At 33.5% G+C, this 19,410-nt stretch overlaps 2 protein-coding genes across 4 annotated transcripts in view; one reads left to right on the forward strand and one right to left on the reverse strand.

Moving 5' to 3' along the window:
* Nucleotides 1-7,860, forward strand: part of LOC145723994 (polypeptide N-acetylgalactosaminyltransferase 35A-like) — a 20,410-nt gene extending 12,550 nt beyond the window's left edge. Inside the window, exons 9-10 of one of the 2 annotated variants that reach the window (XR_014176899.1) lie at nt 1,742-5,892; nt 5,930-7,860. Coding sequence is in view for 1 of the 2 variants with exons in the window: in XM_081972053.1 (XP_081828179.1) it covers nt 1,742-1,873 (132 nt within the window). In the remaining variant the exon portion in view is untranslated. Of the gene's footprint in view, nt 1-1,741 lie in introns of both variants that reach the window. The other variant, XM_081972053.1, reaches the window with a different exon arrangement.
* LOC145723993 (2-oxoglutarate dehydrogenase complex component E1-like) lies at nt 7,816-19,246 on the reverse strand. 2 transcript variants are annotated; one of them, XM_081972052.1, is made up of 18 exons: nt 18,977-19,246; nt 18,878-18,920; nt 18,714-18,823; nt 18,507-18,633; nt 18,197-18,455; nt 18,010-18,143; nt 17,804-17,948; nt 17,620-17,755; nt 17,385-17,565; nt 17,069-17,323; nt 16,767-17,015; nt 12,483-12,681; nt 12,172-12,422; nt 11,917-12,112; nt 8,492-8,571; nt 8,274-8,437; nt 8,059-8,213; nt 7,816-8,007 (listed from the first exon to the last, which is right to left on the reverse strand). In XM_081972052.1, the coding sequence occupies exons 1-18, from the start codon at nt 19,184-19,186 to the stop codon at nt 7,902-7,904; spliced, it is 3,000 nt and encodes a 999-aa protein (XP_081828178.1). In that variant the 5' UTR covers nt 19,187-19,246; the 3' UTR covers nt 7,816-7,901. The 2 variants fall into 2 exon arrangements, with proteins under 2 accessions (XP_081828178.1, XP_081828177.1); XM_081972051.1 differs by having other exon boundaries at nt 18,714-18,920.
* Nucleotides 19,247-19,410: the final 164 nt, after the last annotated feature.

Below are 19,410 nucleotides of genomic sequence, written 5' to 3' on the forward strand. Positions count from 1 at the left end.
TTTGTAATGAATATTGTTTCAACTCAATATCATGTAACAAAGATTTTACCATAATAATTACATGTGCTTATCCTGTTCAATTTTCAGTCAATTTTGTTATATTAATACACTACATTTTGAAATATACAGACTCAAAATTCTCTCAAATGTCTTATAAATATCTCAAAATGCCTCGTAATAATAATAATAATAATAATAATAAAACTCCTTTATTCCATTTGACATACAAATATGTTTGGAATGCGTCACAAGTCAGATACGAACACTTAACACAGTAGACAAAATAAAGTTCGACAGACAACAAAATAACAAATTAAACAGACCATCTATCCATATTTCCATATTTAAGATCCACCAAAGTACTCAACTATACTATAAAATTCCCTCTCCATAAGGTATCGCTTTAACGCAATTTTAAATCTTCTGAAGTTAATTTCAGACTTTATACTTATAGGTAGTCTATTAAAAAATACCTCGTAATGCCTTGTAATACCTCACAATGCTTCGTAATAATGGAAAAGTGTCCCATAATCGATCTCGAGAGTGTACACCAAATTACCTCGGCGATCTACCCCTCGCCCAAAAACCAATAAAATTGACTTGGATACTTTAAATTTGTTTTTTGAGTCAATTTGCAAATCTGTAGATAGAAAATAGTTTTTAAAACAATTTTAAGTATCAAAAATTTTACCACAACCTTAAAGAATGATACATTGGATAAGGATTATTGTAATATAATCTGTAAAAATTCTATCTAAACTAAGGAAAATACAGCTTTTGAAGCAAAATTATGGTTTGGTTGAATAACCAGTTATTAATTACATTAGAAATAATGTAATTTTACATTGTGATTTTACACAGAGAAGTGCAAATTTATGCAAAATTACCTTAGCACCAAAATTATAGTGTTATTTAATGTAATATCACAAATCTATTTTGAGAGTGTAGATTCTTAATTTGCATCTTCTGACTTACTCAACCTGTAATTGTCGTTTATTCACTGCTGTACAGTTTTTAGATTTATTTTGCTCGTAAAAAAGTCAATTTGGATCACTTTCACTAAACTGGCAGATGCAAAACCTGTGTGCTACTTGAAAACCTCAACATCGTTTGCGATTAAATCTGATCATTAATAAAATAAAATTATCACAAGTGCAAGTAAGCTATAAAAACATCGAAATGCATGTGATGAGTAAGAAACTTTTCATAATCTGAACATGGTAAAAAAATTGAAATAGAAAACGCCACCCATCAATTATCTCACACCGCATATAACTCATCAAGGAAACAATTTGTTTCCCATCCCAGCGTTAAGTGACAGAATAAAAAACGCATACCTTTGATATTTGTTTATATCAAAGTGACAATAAATGTCAACGTTTTTAATTTGACAGGATGACAAAATTAATAACGTGCCTTTTTTGCTAAAATTGTTTATTTCATATGTTTGATATGCGAGAAACAAAGATGTAAAAAGATGACGCCATTCTCAAAAGGTAAAAATCCAACTATAGACCTCCAAATTTCAGTTTAAAAAATCGTTTCTTGCTTTAACTGTCAGACCAAATTGGTGCAATTTTCTCGTGAATGTGAATGACATTTGTCAAAATTGTTTAGAGGCGCCGACATAAGGGATAGTACATTCAATTTGTTTATTGACTTTTGATGATTGTTTTTTTTTAATGTGTGTTGTACATTCTTTTTTCACTTGATGAATTAACATAAACGTTCTAATTTACAGAAAAATACTCCAATTTACAACTTGGGAGCCGGAACCTGCTTAGGGGTAAAGAAGAAAAAAGTGAATGCATCGATTGAAATGAAATTGTGTACGGATCCTGAGCTAAACACGTGGGATCTAGTAAGCGATTAGTCAAAACTGATACAATTTAGAAACTTTCATCTGGTTGTACGTGAGTGAATTAGAAATAAGTATAAAAGTCAATATAAATAAGGTTGTTAAGTAAAATAGTTTGTCAGGTAGACGGATCAAATAATTTCAATCGTATGAGGTAGCTAATTCATATACAGGGTGCGCCATTTGCTACTTTTTTTTCTATTTGGAAAAACAACACACGCTTTTTATGAGGTGAAATCAAATTTTTTTATTGATAAATGAAGGTTGGTTCATGCCATTTATGTATGAAAAGTAACATCAGTCATGTGACCACCGCGGCTTCGTTTACAGGCCAACATCCGATCATCAAAATTTCGAATAACTTTTTCCAATATCTTCGGTTCTATGGCCGCAATTTCAGTCCGAATACTGCGCTTAAGGTCTTGAATTGTCCGGGAAGCTTTCCTTTCAAAAATCCCCAAAGAAAATAGTCAAGAGGTGTTAAATCGCACGATCTCGGGGGGCCAATTAACATCGGAATTTCTTGAAATTCCTTGTGCAATAAGGCGATTGTTTGGCAAGATGTGTGTGAGCCGTTGCTCCGTCTTGTTGAAACTGTCATGATTATTATCATCCTGAAGATGAGATTTACTTACATCTCCCTCACCTCCTAGTTGCATGATAATATCATCATAACTGGCATCAGATTCACCCTGACCATTCATTCTAATATTCTAGTAAATAAAGAAAATTTAAATAAATAAGCTTGAATAAAAATTCTATTATAGAGATGCCAAGTTATTTTTAAGGTAAATAACTAAACTTATCTAACTTACTTTCTACCTAAAAATCCTGCTTCTAAATATATCATTGAAACTACAAATATCTTTAATACAAAAAATTACAAACTACTTACAACTAATACTCTTCGTAAAAGAGTCCAAATTGTCCAAATTAAACCGTCAGTTAACCAATCTTCTTCTTTTCCGTTGAGGTGGATTTTTAACTGCAAAGGCTGTATCTCGGTAACAGCCGGGAGGCCTCCTCGGTTATCGATTTAACCACTTCTGGAATAGGTCCTCTATCACAGTCTGCTCCATGTCATAACGTGGACTAGACGGTACAATTGCTGGTAGCACTCGGTATTACACTCAGTAACTTCCGTTCCGGAAGGAAACAGCTTTCTAAGATCCCCTGATCTTCAATAGTCTGATTTTTGCTCGAATTTTTTAGAAAACTGACTTTCCAGCTCTCATTAAAAGTCTCTCTTGACAATCAACAACCAAAAACAAAAAAACCTTTTTTCCCACCTTCTACCTCCACGTACCACCTTTTTTCACTTCCTTTGAAGTTCATCAAGTAATACTGTTAATTTTCTTAATAACTACATACAATCCTACTAAAACTAACTACAATGGTAAACACTTGACATCCCTACAAAACTGTACCTTTTCTATAAATTAAATAAATAAATTTTCTCTATTTTCTTGAAAAAAGAAATCCTTATTTTCAAGACAAAACCAAAGTTCTTCAGCATCAATACGATCCAATTATGGCCACAAAAAGTCTGTTATCACGCCGCGATAACACCAAACAGTCACTTTTACTGGAGAGGTTGTTCATGATATTCGTGTGGATTTTCAGACCCCCAGAATTTGCAATTTTGCTTTACCTTTTTACGTACCCATTAAGGTAAAAATGAGCCTCATTAGAAAAGAGCACTTTGGCCGAAAATTCATCTTCTCTTTCAAGCATCCAATTAACAAAAACACGCCGCTGTTGATGGTCTGCCGGCTTCAATTCTTGTGTTAGTTGGATTTTGTATGGGTGGAGGTGTAAAATCTGGCGTAAAGTGGTCTCATTAATGCGCAATTGTTGCGAACGGCGCCTAGTACGAGCTGGACCATGCTCGTCCAACAATTTCCTGACAGATTCCTGACTACCGTCCCAGTTCTCCCCAACGGCACAAGAAGGCCCGTTTGTTTTTGACATTTTTAATTCACAAGAAATCACTCCTAGTATCAAACCACAAAATAAAATAATAAGTGAATTTAGAATTTAAATTCAACAAAAACAAGAAATACAGGGATGCCAAAACGTTGTATTAGGCCAACGCATAAACCTAATCTAACCTATTCTATAAAATTATCTTCTAGGGCAAAATACAATATTGACATTACACTAGCACAATACCGTTATGTATGAGTCCAAAAACATTGTGAATTCAAAAAACAATTACTATTCTACTTACAGTCAGTTATGTCCTGTTCTTTTTAATCTCACCTCACGTCACCTTCTCTATCTCCGCGCTACAGGACTGTATTTGCTGCGATGCCGAAGAAATTGTCTTGAATCCGATGCGGGGTCGAAGAACCTGGAATCCTCGGATTCTTTAAAGTCTTCTTTCAAGGAATTTCACCACAGCTCAAGTGTTCCTCTAGCTACAGCCAGACGTCCTCCAAAAATAACAATACGAAAATGGCTCTTCTTGGTGAGACTTTCGTATCTAAGCTTCGTTTAACTCGTTTGATATCAGAATATTCCAATCAATTCCGCGTTATGTTGCTAGCTTTTTTTTTACTTCTCTTCTACTATTTTACCTCTTCTTTTTTACTTCTCTTCTCTCTACATTCAAAAACCGTCAATAAAAAAAAAACAAATTTGATTCAAAAAACAAAAACCGCTCAACAATTAAATACCTATAAACAATCTATTTTTTTAAACATCCCTGTAAAAAAAATACCAGGAGTGATTTCTGTTACAAAAAGATAAGATCAATATCTTTTCACAATCCAATGAATTCCAGGCTCTGCAGGTGGTCCATCTCGGCCAAAACTAGTGCGAAGTTTGCGAAAAGTCTTTTTTATATTTCGACCGTTTTCGTAATAAGTTTGGATAACCAAAATGCGTTGTTGTGTTGTAAGCCAATCCATGACTATAAATGGCATATCTTAACAAAAGTAATAGATGGCGCATCCATTAGTTTCAAATAGATAAATCATAGATTTATAATAGCAGAGTAATCAAACCCAACAGAAATTTTCTCATCGATTCTTCACTTCAATATAAAAAAGGATCTTAAAGTATTATATCTCTTCGGACAAATGAAAATAAACTTTTCGGTGTTTTTCGTTTCTGAAGAAAAATTACAATCCCGAATAAATTAGAGAAAAGCATTGTTATTTGGTAGGTAATTAACAATACAGGGTGTCCAGTAAAATGATGGTCCTTTTTCAAGGCTCAACTACTCTTGGTAAAATCTTCTAGCATTCATAGTTCTTCCGCAAAAATGGTTTTAGGGTTTATTGTAAATAACGTAGCCACCAGTTAATTTTCATAACTACAAACTAACTATCAAAGTTTTGACGTTGGTAAAAAAAAACTGAAACATAATTTTCTATTGAAACTACCAGCCAGATCTCAAAAGCAGAAGATTCTCAAAAAAATAGTCTTCGATATGCCCACCATTTTCTCGGATGCATAGCTGAATCCTTCGAATGAAATTGAATTGAACCTTCCTCAACATTTCTGCATCATCCCGAATTACGTTCGCCTCGTTCTGCACCCTACGTATTAACTCTTCCTCGGATTCCACAGGAGTAGCGTAGACTTTATTTTTTAAGGAACCCCATAAAGAAAATCTCATGGTGTTAAGTCGGGGGACCTAGGGGGCCATTCGACAGGAACTCTCCCTCTCCTTCCGATCCAAGTGTTGTTTAAATGTGCAGCTACATTTCTATTAATGTGTGGAAGAGCACCATCGTGCATGAACCACATCTGAGCACGCACATTGAGAGGGACATCCTCCATTAGAACAGGCACTCTTCACTAAGAATTCAAGATAATTTTCACCATTCAAGCGATGGGGTAGGATATAAGGACCCAGAAGAATGTCTCCGATGATACCGGCCCACACATTTATGCGGAATTCCAGCTGAGAGTGATTAATACGCCTCACGTGAGGGTTTTCTTCTGCGTAATGATGGAAATTATGTGAATTCTAGTAAATCCAGCTTCATCAGTGAATAAAATTTTGCTGGTAAAATTTGGGTCAGGTGCCTGCGCATCTTCAAAAAAGTGGCAAAACCGAAGTCTTCTGTCAAAATCGGCTTGTAGAAGCTCCTGAACAGGCGTTGCATGATATGGATGAAGGAGCTGCCGTCTTGTGATGCAATTAACTGTACTTTTTGGTACGCCAAATTCCAGTGCTAAACGGCGACTACTAATATTTGGGTCTTCAGCCACCGTGTTTAAAATGTCCTCTTCAACAGCAGCATTACGAACTTGAGGACGACCCACCCGGTCAACGGCTCTAACACCAAATTGCCCTGTCTCCCGTAAACTTCTTTCAATTCAATTGCAAATATCTGGTAATCTGACTGTCAAAATTTTGATAGTTAATTTGTAGTTATCAAATTAACTGGTGGCTACGTTATTTGCAATAAAAATGTGTAAAATGGTAAATAGCAGGGGGACACAAAAAACATTTTTTGCTAAGAACTATGAATGCTAGAAGATTTTACCAAGAGTAGTAAAGCCTTGGAATACCCATGGAATACCCATTAACAATATCCGGTATGCAGACGACACCATACTTATTGCCGAAACAATAGGAGGGTTACAGAGCTAGGTTGATCAAGTAGTGAAGAGCAGTGAGGAAGGAGGACTTACCTTAAATATCAAAAAGACCAAATTCATGATCATTACAAAGTCAGCTCAACAATAGGAAAACCTATGGATCAACGGAGAACCAATAGAAAAAGTTAGCAAATACAAATACTTAGGAACAACGGTTAATGAAGATAATGAGTACACCGAAGAAATTAAAGCAAGAATTGGACAGGCCAGAACCATATTCAACAAAATGAGGAATGTGTTATGCAGTAGAGATCTTAATCTACACCTTAGAGTCAGAATATTGAGATGCTATGTTTTCTCGGTGCTGCTGTACGGGATGGAATCCTGGACGTTAAAGAAAGAGATAAGCGACCGACTGGAAGCATTCGAGATGTGGTCATATAGAAGGATCTTGAGAATAAGTTGGGTGGACATGGTAACAAACGAGGAGGTACTGGGAAGAATGAGAAAAGAAAAGGAAATATTAAACACAATTAAAATAAGGAAGCTGCAATATCTGGGCCATGTGATGAGGGGAGATAGATATGTATTGTTGCAGAACATTATGCAGGGAAAGATACAGGGGAAAAGAAGCAGAGGAAGAAGACGTATCTCTTGGTTGAATAACCTGAGAGGATGGTATAACTGTAGTTCCACTGAGTTGTTTAGAGCTGCAGCATCGAAAGTGAGGATAGCCATGATGATTGCCAACCTTCTGAGAGGAGATGGCACTTAAAGAAGAAGAAGAAGTAAAGCCTTGAAAAAGGACCAATACATCAGATTAAATATAAAAAAAAATTATATTAACGACAAAATAAAAAGTTCTGGTAATTTCTGAACCCACTCACTGAAGAACTTAGCACTTGCCAAAGGCAAATGGACGTGGTTGTTTCATCAAAACCATGAGCCTTACTTTGAGACAAGACCATCAATAGCTTTGGAACCATACACTTTTTTCTACAAATCGTTACCTTTCGATCGAAAGAATGTCACAGTACCCTTTTGATCATGTGCTTACTGTACACCCTGTATAATTACCAAGATCTGATCAATTTTATAGTTTTATATCATAGTTTATAAAACAGCAATTTATTTTATAGCTTTTGCAATTCAATTGGTTTAGATCGTTTTATTGAATGTTTATTACGAAATTATTACATAATACTAGAGATTGTCGCAATACACGCAAGACTGATTTACATACATAAAGTGCGCACTCGACTACGAAACAAAAAATTGTATTATAATTTATTTCGCGTTATTAGTTTCGTTAAGTGTCATTTAAAAATGAGATTAACCCATGTGATATGCGATTGTAGCACTGTTGCTACAATATTTTCCACCTTAAGTAATATTGACAATCTACTTTTACTTTGTTTTAATAAAATAAATTGTTTTTTAACTCGCACACGTTTTTTAGTTAACCACAAATTGAAGATTTTAAAAATTACTCGCAGTTTTTCACTAGATCAGCCATTAGTGCTTGATACTCGTTTTGGTATTGGACTTTATTTCCGGATGCTGTGCTGGCGGACGGTGCTCTTCCAACATAACTGCAAACAACTCTATTTACACTCGTTTACCGAATTTAAAGATAAATTTACATGATATCTCTTTGGCCTTTAAATGCGGTTTCGAACCTAGGCTCGACGTATGTCCAACAGCCGGCATTTTTATGTTCCTCTTGTCCCCAAGCAACTTGTGCGTTACTGTATTTCTGAGCTTCTTTCTGGATTAAATCGTACGGGAATGGACAAATCTAAATTTACACACAATTTAAGTAAAAAAAAACAATTCGCTCATACAGTTATTTTCTAGCCTGTTCTACTCGAGCCACTGCAATTTTGTCTTCCAAATGTTTCTCTTTTATTTTCTTCATAAAATCATAATATACTTTTCCAGTGCAAAATACTAGTTTTTTCACTTTAGATGGATCTTGTGACGCTGGACCTGTTTCAGGATATAGTCGTTGGAATTCCGTTCCTAATCACGTTCTTTTCAGTATTATTAGAATAAAGTAAAAATAATAAAATTTACCTTCTTTCATTTCATTAAATTTACTTCTTGCATCTGGATGTCTTAGTAGACTTTTTGGAGTACAAAGTATGAGTGGTTTTCTAAAGAAATACAGTGTGGTCCAGTTTTAAGTGTCAATAATTCATCATTCGATAGCCAATCAAAAAATAAGTTGACTTGCATTATGTCATTTTTCTAAAAAACGTTTCCTAAGGAACATACAGTCCTCCAAATTTCAATTTCAAAAATCGTTTTTTTTTTTAATTTGTACTGAATAGTCTAAAAACTTGCTATTTACTACTAGGAATAGTCTTATAATTCGTTTCCTCAGACTGCCATCCTGGTCGAGTGTCTGAAACTGGATTTGAAGAACTAAAAACATTCCGGAAATCAAGGCAAAGATTGTATTGTGCATGAAACCCATTTTTTACTTCTAAAGATAATCTAAAAGTTGACTTAAGCTAGAACTGACTTTACTAGGACTAAAGAGAGTCCAAAAGTCTATTTTCAGGACTTTAATTGGTGTACAACTCAATTTTCTGGACCGGAACAAGTCTAGAAGTAAATTAAATTTTCAGACTATTTCATTTCTAAAAATTGGTTCTCAAGACTAATATCGTAGCATTTGGTACCAACATTTTTTACTTTTTGACTTGAAAGAACTTGACTTTTGGAAAAAGCATTAAAAACATTCTGAATTTCTTAAAGATGCTACAATTTATTGCACCTATGAGTTTAGAAGTTAATTTAATAGTGATGAAGCTTGAAATAACATTTTCAAGACTATGAACAGCGTACAAACTGGCTTTTAGGCCTGATAAGTCAAAACGTTCGTAAAGATAGGTCGTAAAACAATCTAGATTTTTAAGAAATAATTTTTAGCTCGAATTTTTAGCACTGAGGTGTCTAGAAGTCGATTTAATAGTGACAAAGCTTGGAATGCCATTTTAAGTCTATGAAGAATGTGAAAATTGTTTTTTAAGTTTGCTGTGTTAATAACTTGGTAAAGATAGTCTTGAAACTCGATTTTCCAAGCTGAAAGCAATTTTGAAGCACTAATAATAGTCCAGAATTCTGAGAAAATGAAAAGGAAAGTAAAAAGCAAGAAAAGTTAGTTTTCAAGATAATTTTCATGAATCTAATATCAATGGTCTCCATCTAAGACTATTTTGAAGACTAAAACATTGAAATTTTTCCCAAAATTATGAAAACTTACTTCAAATGCAAATTTTAAGCTTCTGATGTTACTTTTCATTGGTTCATAGTCACTTTTTGGTGTTCAAGTCAATTTTTAAGGTTTAAATGTATGAATTTGTACTCAAAAATTCTAGAAAAAGCAGATTTTTATATCTACAAATCAATTTTCAATATTAAAGTCTCTCGATTTGTATGAAAACTGGTTACAAACACAATTTTTAAGCTTCTGACATCAATTTTTATCTTTTCTAACTCTTTCAGTTTGTCTGGAAACTATCGTTTCCAAGACAATTTTTAAATTGGGTTGGGTTAGTTTTTGGTTATTTGAACGTAATAACTGAATTACTCTCGTAAACGAAGTTTTAAATCAGAATTTTATAAGAGATAATTTCTTTTTCATCGTGAACAATGAAATTTAAAAAAAACTGAAATTTTTGAAAAATATCTAGAGACATAGAAGATAAGGCAAAAACATTAAAACCATCTTCCTGTATCTACGGTACTGGAGAATTTTGGCAAACGTCATTCTTAATGAGTATTAATTTCATAAGTGCTTGTTCCAAATTTGATCAAAATTGCTCCAACGGTTTGACAGTTATGACAAAAAAAACGAATTTTTAAACAGAAATTTGAAGGAATGTATTTTACTTGGAAAGCATTTTTCAGGAAAATGACATGTCAACTTATTTGTTAATTGGCTATGGATTGGTGAATTATTGACATTTAAAACTGGACCACCCTGTATAATGTAACTTATCGTTGTTTCAACTGTAAAATTTTCATTTATTAGCTTTTTAAGGGTATGAAATTAATCATGCTATCGCAATTACTAAAAAAAATAATTGAATTACTCTATTACCAACTAAAAAATGTATGAATGTAATTCAATTATCAAATGCAAATAATTATAAAATGTAGTCGAATTAACAAATTATTTCTGTAAAGTAGTTGAACTTAGTTGGAGAACAACTTACGTGCATTGCCAAAATAAATACTACCAAAAAAACTACCAACATTATAGATTAATATGGTAAAGGTAAACGGTGTTGTATACTCTATTTACGTATATTCGTAGATATTATGAATGTTAAGTTCTTTAAGTGGACATTTAAAGCAAATTTCTCCCTTCCGAGGCTCTTAAAAACAAAATGTCTCTCTAAGGTTTTGGTCGAAAATTAAACGAGTTGAGTACTACTTTGTCTTTCAAAGTTTTGCCAAATTCTGTCAAAGAAATGAAAATACAGAAGGTTGAAATTGTTTTTCAGGGACTCACAGATCTTGTCTAACGCACTTGAGGGCAAAATGACTTTCTTAGCTTATTGTAGAAAATTAAATTCCGGACAATTTTTTGTCCCTTAACATTTCACTGAATTTTGTACTGCGGTCGAAGTTCAATAGACACTCAACATGACAGGGTTGCGTTTCAAAGGGTGAAAGCTAAAAAAATCAAATGGGAGACCCTGTATATTTTAGTATTGTTGGATTGCGCACACTCAGAGCTACACGGGGACCCAATTAATATTGTCCAAAACAAAGTTGTTACAGTTTCTGAGGTATTTAGGGTTAAAGTTGGTGTTAACTTAACCAGAAGACTGTTTTGAAAGAAACAGCCTTTTGTTTTCAAGGAATAAAAGTTGGAAAATTAAAAAAAAAGTCACTTTCAAAGCAGTTAAACCACAGGACTGTGAGCTGACAGAGTTGCGTTCCAAGTGGTAAAAGTTGGAAATTTTAAATGGGACATCCTGTATATTTTAGTATCGTTGGATTGTGCACTCAGTGCTACACGGTGACCCAATAACCAGAAAGTGACAGCGGTGCGTTTTCAAGGGATAAAAGTTGTAAAATTCAAATTGAAGTTCAGTAAGTAGACATACAGACACGTTGCCCTCACTTGAGAACAAAATCTCACTCTTAAGCTTTAGTATTGTTAAAAATTATGTTTCCTAAACTTTTTGCCCCTTAACTTTTCCCTGAACTTTGCCATGTGGCCGAGTTACAGGGAATTGAATTTCCATAAGTGGACATTCAGACAGCAACATTCCTAAGCACTGTCACAAACAGTCTCTCCAAGGTTTTGATAGAAAAATAAACTAACAACAATTTTTCCTTCCAGACTTTTTCTCAATTCTGTCAAGGAAAAAAATACGGAACGTTGAATTTGTTTTTCAGAGACTCACAGAGATCTTGTCCTTTATAATTGATACTTTATCAAATAACTTAGTTTCTTTCTACGTTAGCGAACTTCTTACCTGAAAGGTAATTTAACCTGACGACGCCAAATATGAAACAAATTTGCTGGTGTGGTGCAATTTGCCACTATCCAGTTAATATCACGAAGTTGGTTTACTACGTAATCTGGTGAGTCTGGTGGCAAGTAGTCAGAATCATCGGAACTCAGCTGCAGGTATCGTTCAACTCGAGCACTTGAATGTTCAGGCCCTTGTCCTATTTGAATTACATTGTTTCAACCTAAATTAATAACTTCTTCAACTTAAGACAAAAACCTTCTTGACCATGAGGAAGTAGAGTAATCAATCCACATTGTCTCACCCACTTCCATTGACCGCTAGCAATCATGCAATCAAATATGGCTTGACCATTATTAGCAAAATCTCCAAATTGCGCTTCCCATAAAACCAAAGCCTCGGGATTTGCCATAGAATAGCCGTGCTCAAATCCCAAAACCCCGCATTCCGAAATAGGACTGTTGGCTATAATGTATTTGGCCTGTTCAGGATACAAATCCGTCAAATACCTTTAAATAAAAAAAAAACAACGAAGTTCAAGGAAGTTCAGTTATATTTTTAACAATTACGTGTACGATAACTTCTTAGTTTGATGGAAAACCACGTGGTGACGATGGGAGAAAGTACCTCTTTGCACGTCTTCACCCGAAAACCTCACGTGATGACCTTCTTTGAGCAAAGTGCCAATGGCGAGCGCCTCTCCTATTGCCCAATCTGCAGTTTGGTGTTTCACCATTTCTTGTCGCAAATGCAAAACTCGTTGCAGAGCTTTGCATTAAACGGAGGAGGAGTAAGTAAGTAATTAGCAAAATTGCAGTACTTTTCCCGAATCTCCTAAATCACTTGAAAGCCACGAAAAATTCTTGGCACATGTTTTAATTTTTTTAATATTTAAATAAAACATCCTGTATTGTAGTTGCTCAATCAGAAGAATTATCTTCTTTTGTTTTAGTTTTGAATTTTAATTGTTATTAATTTAACGCTGATTTTTATTGTTTTTTATATTATCTAGTGATAAAAAATAGTCGTTTTAACTTTTTCCATCAATTTTTGCGTTACATTTTTAATAAAACGTTAAAAATTACATTTTTTACAGTTTCAATGTTAAAATCGCAAGTTTAGCTTTCAGTCAAAACATCAATTTTTATTTCTTTAAATTTGACAGGTTTGGACGTTATGCTGACAACTGTTGACAGTTTTAGCGTCAGATTGACACTTATGACAGATTTTGTCATTTTTTTTACTGTCGAACCAGACCAATTTGGGCAACTGTACGCACTCACCTCCAAGAGAGTCGATCAGGATCGTCAGCAGTTGAAAATTGGCTAAAATGACTGCAAATAATCCGGTAAGTTAAAGTTTATGAGATTTGACTGATTTTCAATGTTTTGGGCTTGAAAATTGACTAGAGAATAGCTACAAATAGTCTGGTAAGTCAATTTTCATAAAATTTTACTGTGTATTTGACCTTAAAAATTGCGTGAACGACTGCAAATGATGCCATTTTCCAATACTTCGAACTAAAATGACTGGAAATAGCGCGCTTAATCAGTATTTATAATAATTGACAATTTTTTGAAAGTTTCTGACTTTAAAAATTGACTAGAGTGACAGTTAGTCAATTTTTATAACAATTTACTCTTTTTTAAAGTTTTTGCTTTGAAAATTGACTAGATATTAAGACTAGAATGCTGGAAATAGTATCTTAAATTTTACTATTTTTAACATTTTGCTTTAAATTTGATGAGTGACAGCAAATAGACCAGTAAGCCAATTTGTATGTTCAAATATGTCAAACATTTTACTGTTTTTCAAAGTTTTTAGTTTGAAAATTGACTAGGAGTGACTACAAATAGTTCCCTAAGTTAATTTTCATGACATTTTAATGTTTTTCAACGTGTTGACTTTGAAAATTGACTAGAATGACTGGAAATAGTATCTTAATTTTGACTATTTCAAACGTTTGCTTTGAAAATTGACGAGTGACAGCAAATAGACCAGTAAGCCAATTTTCATGTTCAAATGTGTCAACCATTTTACTGTTTTTCAAAGTTTTTGGTTTGAAAATTGACTAGGAGTGACTGCAAACAGTGCCCTAAGTCAATTTTTATGACATATTATTGTTTTTCAACGTTTTGACTTTAAAATTGACTAGAATGACTGGAAATAATATCTTAAATTTGACTATTTTTAACATAAAAAATTAATTAATAATTAAATTGACAAGTGACAGCAAATAGACCTGTAAGCCAATTTTCATGTTCAAATGTGTCAAACATTTTACTGTTTTTCAAAGTTTTTGGTTTAAAAATTGACTAGGAGTGACTGCAAACAGTGCCCTAAGTAAATTTTCATGACATTTTAATGTTTTTCAACGTTTTGACTTTGAAAATTGACTAGAATGACTGGAAATAATATCTTAAATTTGACTATTTTTAACATTTTGCTTTAAAATTGACAAGTGACAGCAAATAGACCTGTAAGTCAATTTTCATGTTCAAATGTGTCAAACATTTTACTGTTTTTCAAAGTTTTTGGTTTAAAAATTGACTAGGAGTGACTGCAAACAGTGCCCTAAGTAAATTTTCATGACATTTTATTGTTTTTCAACATTTTGACTAGAATGACTGGAAATAATATCTTAAAGTTGACTATTTTTAACATTTTGCTTTAAAATTGATAAGTGACAGCAAATAGACCTGTAAGTCAATTTTCATGTTCAAATGTGTCAGACATTTTACTGTTTTTCAAAGTTTTTGGTTTGAAAATTGACTAGGAGTGACTACAAATAGTTTCCTAAGTCTATTTTCATGACATTTTAATGTTTTTCAACGTTTTGACTTTGAAAATTGACTAGAATGACTGGAAATAATATCTTAAATTTGACTATTTTTAACATTTTGCTTTAAAATTGACAAGTGACAGCAAATAGACCTGTAAGTCAATTTTCATATTCAAATGTGTCAGACATTTTACTGTTTTTCAAAGTTTTTGGTTTGAAAATTGACTAGGAGTGACTGCAAACAGTGCCCTAAGTCAATTTTCATGACATTTTATTGTTTTTCAACGTTTTGACTTTAAAATTGACTAGAATGACTGGAAATAGTATCTTAATTTTGACTATTTTAAACGTTTGCTATAAAAATTGACGAGTGACAACAAATAGACCCGTAAGTCAATTTTCATAAAATTTTACTGTTTTTTTTTCAGCGATTTGGCTTTGAAAATTGATTAGAATGACTGGAAATTGCTTGTTAAATCAGTATTTTATAATATTTGACTACTCTTTTTTAAACGTTTTTTCTTGAAAAATTGACTAATGTGACCGCAAATAGTCCACCAAGTCAATTTTCATAAAATTTTAGTGTTTTTAAGCGTTTTGACTTTGAAAATTGACTAAAATGATTGCAAGTAGTCATACGTCAGTTTATATGACATATGACTGTTTTCTAACGTTTTGATCTTGAAAATCGGAAACTTGAAAACGGTTGGTAAAGCCCATTTTCTAGAGTTTTGACAGGTTTTCAACATTTTAACCCTAAAATTTGACTAGAACGGCTGAAAATTTCTCCCTAAATCAATTTTTATGATATTTGTTCTAAATTATACGTCATAATCATTAAAAATCTAGTGTGCAATATTCACGTTTGGAGTTGAAATGTAGCTATTGGTGTTTCAAGATAACAGATTTACCTAATTTAAGGTTCTTTGGTATAAATATGTGCTTTGCTGTGCATTAGAACCCTTATGGAGCAAAATAAAAATATGCTAAAATTGCACTTTTGACAAGAATTGCATTCATTCAATTTTTTTGAAAATGTGCCTTCGGATTTGGGATATTTCCTCAAATAAGGTTAGAAATAAATAAAAACAGAAAATCAAATTTTTTGTTTTTTTTTCGGATATCATCGGAAAATCAAGATTTTTAAAACCGCAGAAATGTTAGATTAGGAATGGGTTGCCCGATTTTAGTTCAATTGGAGCTACAATCTTAACTTGATACGCCAATATTACCATAAATATTTTAATTGTTCTTTGTTTTTGATAAAAAAAACTATAAGTAAGCAACATAACCTCAATAATAAAATGCAAATTTTTGAAATGCGACAGAAAAGATCTTCCCATTGAGCAAATAAAATTCAGTGTGTGCAATTTAAAATAATCGACGCATGTTTCAAATATTTTGCAAGTGATTGACATAATATAAATTTTGACATTAATATGTAGCGATTCAGGAAAAATACCGCCAAAATTTAAACTTTGCTGTCAGATCAAAGTTACCGGAGTTAGTTATTGAGTCAAATATAAACAATCACCCTGTATATATGGCCTTGTTAGAAACCTTTGAAAGTGGTTGAATTAGTTTGCTTATAATAAATAATAAATAATAGGGTAGGGTAATGTTTTAAAAAGCCACTATTCCATTGATACAGTGGGAAAACCAAAAAAGAGTATATTTGAAAAATTCTCATTTTTTTTTAATTCCAAAATCTACGTTTTCGAAAATTTAATCCTTCATCCCCAACTTGAAATTTATATGATCGTAGCTCAATCATCTCTTTTTGCAATAAGAGAAATAAGGGAATTTTTTTAAATTGATTTGTAACATTTTTAACCGGAATATTTTGACTGCAACTTTTCTTCCATTTAATCAAAGTTGTAAGCGTTTCCAAAATACCCATGTAATTACTCTTATCTGGGACAACCCTTATAACAAAATATGGAGATTACTACTTTATGTAACTCATATTTTTTGGCGTTACTAACTCGCTACGCTTCTTGTTACATAAAATCGAAAATTGCTTATATGCTTGTCAACAAAAAGTTGTTATTTTTTTTTATAAAATCCTCACCTTTATGTAACTGAAATTCTCCTGGAGGCGGTTGTGAGTATTTAGTTGCGATGTGTTCAATAATATCCATGCTGACTCCGGTTGGATCGCATTTCGTATTATTTTTATCGTAATATTTTTCTGGCCAAGGCGAATCGATCCAATCAACGAACTTAATTGTCTTTTGCTTCTGAGCTTGCTCCAATTCATCTTCCATGATTTTTTCATATTCTTTTTGGTAAGCTTCGATTTCAGCTTGAGTAGTTACTCCTGATTGATGTTTCAGTTACCAAAATTAAAACACAAACAAAATAAATACTTGCCTTCTTTAACAGCTACAGGAGAATACTTTACCAAAACGTTTGGAGTTTTCTTGATTTTTGCATACATCAAAGGCTGAGTAAACATTGGTTCATCGCCTTCATTATGTCCGTGTTTTCTGTAGGAAACTAAGTCTACAACAACATCTTTGTGAAACTTATTCCGAAACTCTGCTGCTACTTTAGCCACGTAAACTGCACTCTCTGGATCGTCAACGTTTACATGGAATATTGGCGCATTTACAATTTTACCCACGTCTTAAAACATATGTCAAGTAATATTTTTTCATATTTTTTAGATTGCAATAAGTTGAAATACCTGTACAGTATAATGACGATCTAGAATATGCTGGGTCGGTGGTAAATCCCACTTGATTGTTGATCACAAAATGAATTGTTCCTCCGTTGTGGTAGTCTGGTAGGTTGGCTAAGTTGATGGTTTCGTAGACGACTCCCTCTGAGCAAAATGCTGCATCGCCGTGCATTATAATTGAAATTACCTTGCAGAATTCACATATTTTATACCCTCTAATTGAAATGGTTTTAAAGCTTACTTTATCCCCGTTTGTATCGTTTCTAACAAATTGTTCAGCTCTAGTTCTGCCTGCACATACTGGATTTACCATCTCCAGATGAGATGAATTAGCCACAAGAACTGTGGTGAAGGGTTTTTTAGTTGCAGGATGATCCCTAGACATTCAGTTGAATATAAAGTGAATTAGTGTGTTTTTTCTATACCTTCTATCAAACACCCCTAAGTGGTACTTTACATCTCCTGCACCCTCATCTTCAGCAGGCAATCCTCGAAATTGGGCAAATATGAGATGTAAATTTTGACGACATACATTTGCTAAGACGTTTAACCTTCCTCTATGCGCCATTCCTGTTGTTTGTGTTACTCAAAGTAATAAATTGATCACAAAATATTGGGCGCAATCTGAAACCTAATATAGCCATTTCAGCACCATTTTTGGCAGATTCATCTATAACAGCCTTGACACAAGGAATTAAAGTCTCGCACCCTTCTAAACCAAATCTCTTTTCATTAGCCCATTTTTTCTGCAGGAATGCCTCAAATCTGTACTTAAAATCATATTGTAATTTGTATCTGTTCTAGTGCATATTCCTTACAAAACTCCTCTAGCCAATCTTGTCAGCATCAATCTTTTGTCAGGTTTTTTCAACCCGATGGTGCCTGGAAGCTCAAATTTTTCCCTAATAAAGGCCCGTTGTTCCGGTTCATTAATGTGCATGTATTCAATTCCGATGTGTCTACAGTAGGTGAGTTCCAGTCTTTTGATTATCTCTTTCAAGGGCAGTTGTTGATTTTCCTTCCCACCAATCATAGTGGTTAAAGGTAGGTGGAAAACTTTATCCCACAATGAGGAATCTATTAAGGTAATTGACAATATGATTATTGAAGATAAAAACAGTTACTTACCAAGCTTGTGATCCTTGATAACTTCTGGTGGCGGTTTACCAAACTTTTCTGTCAGAGATGTGGTTTTATCAGACAAATCAAACATTTCTTCTAAAGGGTTAGTTCTAGCTGCTAAGTGACCTCTTTCCTACGATTGTCATCGTTGGGCATTATTTTTGTGATGTTTTAACAGATTAGGCCAACCAAATATAACAAGCACACATATACCTGATAAGTTCTGATAATAGTTTGAACGTTCATCTGCTCCTCAGTAGCTTGTGGACTTAAACTGGAAGCCGCAGTAGGTACGGCTGCAAGACTCAAACTTGATTTAACGGCTGTAAGGTAACCTAAAGTATTTTGGGGTGAAAAGTTTGGCGGTCTGGTGTAACCTGACTCCTTAGAGACCGAGTGACGAAAATAAGCATCCCAAGACTAAAAACCAATGAAGCAAAAGAAAAAAGTAGACCTGTCTTGTTGTGTAATCTTACCGAATGAACGCTGCCAGGATCTTTTAACCACGAGTTGTACATATCTTCTAAATATCCTGCAGATGAAGCATCTAAGGAAGGTTCTGCAGAAACTGGATATCCTTTATCGAAAAGAGACAGAGTGGTACTGAAAAGCGATGTCTGGGATGAGTATACATGTGGAGCGGTTGCAAAGATTTTTGATGCTGCTGTGGTTAAATACCCAAACATTTTTCTAAAAATTTGGTGAAGTAAGTTTGTAATTTAGTTTAGACGCTGACATTTGTTATGATTTATTATGACATAAGTGGTATTATGGGAAGTTCACATGTGCAGTATTTGCAAAAATCACAGTACTGTACGTAGTTTGTGATTGGTAAAATTAGGAGAACGGTCAAAATTTTCTATGGAACTTTTGGCTCGACTTTGATTTTTAATGAATACATCTGCCTTAT

Source organism: Ips typographus, linkage group LG2 (genome assembly GCF_016097725.1).
Source record: "Ips typographus isolate SLU linkage group LG2, UJ_Ityp_2.0, whole genome shotgun sequence".
In the NCBI taxonomy this organism is placed as follows: Eukaryota; Metazoa; Arthropoda; class Insecta; order Coleoptera; family Curculionidae; genus Ips; species Ips typographus.

What these genes read in the sequence shown, in the direction of transcription:
- LOC145723993 (XM_081972051.1), bottom strand. Translation starts at nt 19,186, where the DNA reads ATGTTTGGGTATTTAACCACAGCAGCATCAAAAATCTTTGCAACCGCT. An exon ending in CTATTATCAGAACTTATCAG is followed by an intron (nt 18,634 to 18,713) that starts GTATATGTGTGC and finishes TGACAATCGTAG; the next exon opens with GAAAGAGGTCACTTAGCAGC. An exon ending in ATCGTCATTATACTGTACAG is followed by an intron (nt 17,324 to 17,384) that starts GTATTTCAACTT and finishes ATATGTTTTAAG; the next exon opens with ACGTGGGTAAAATTGTAAAT.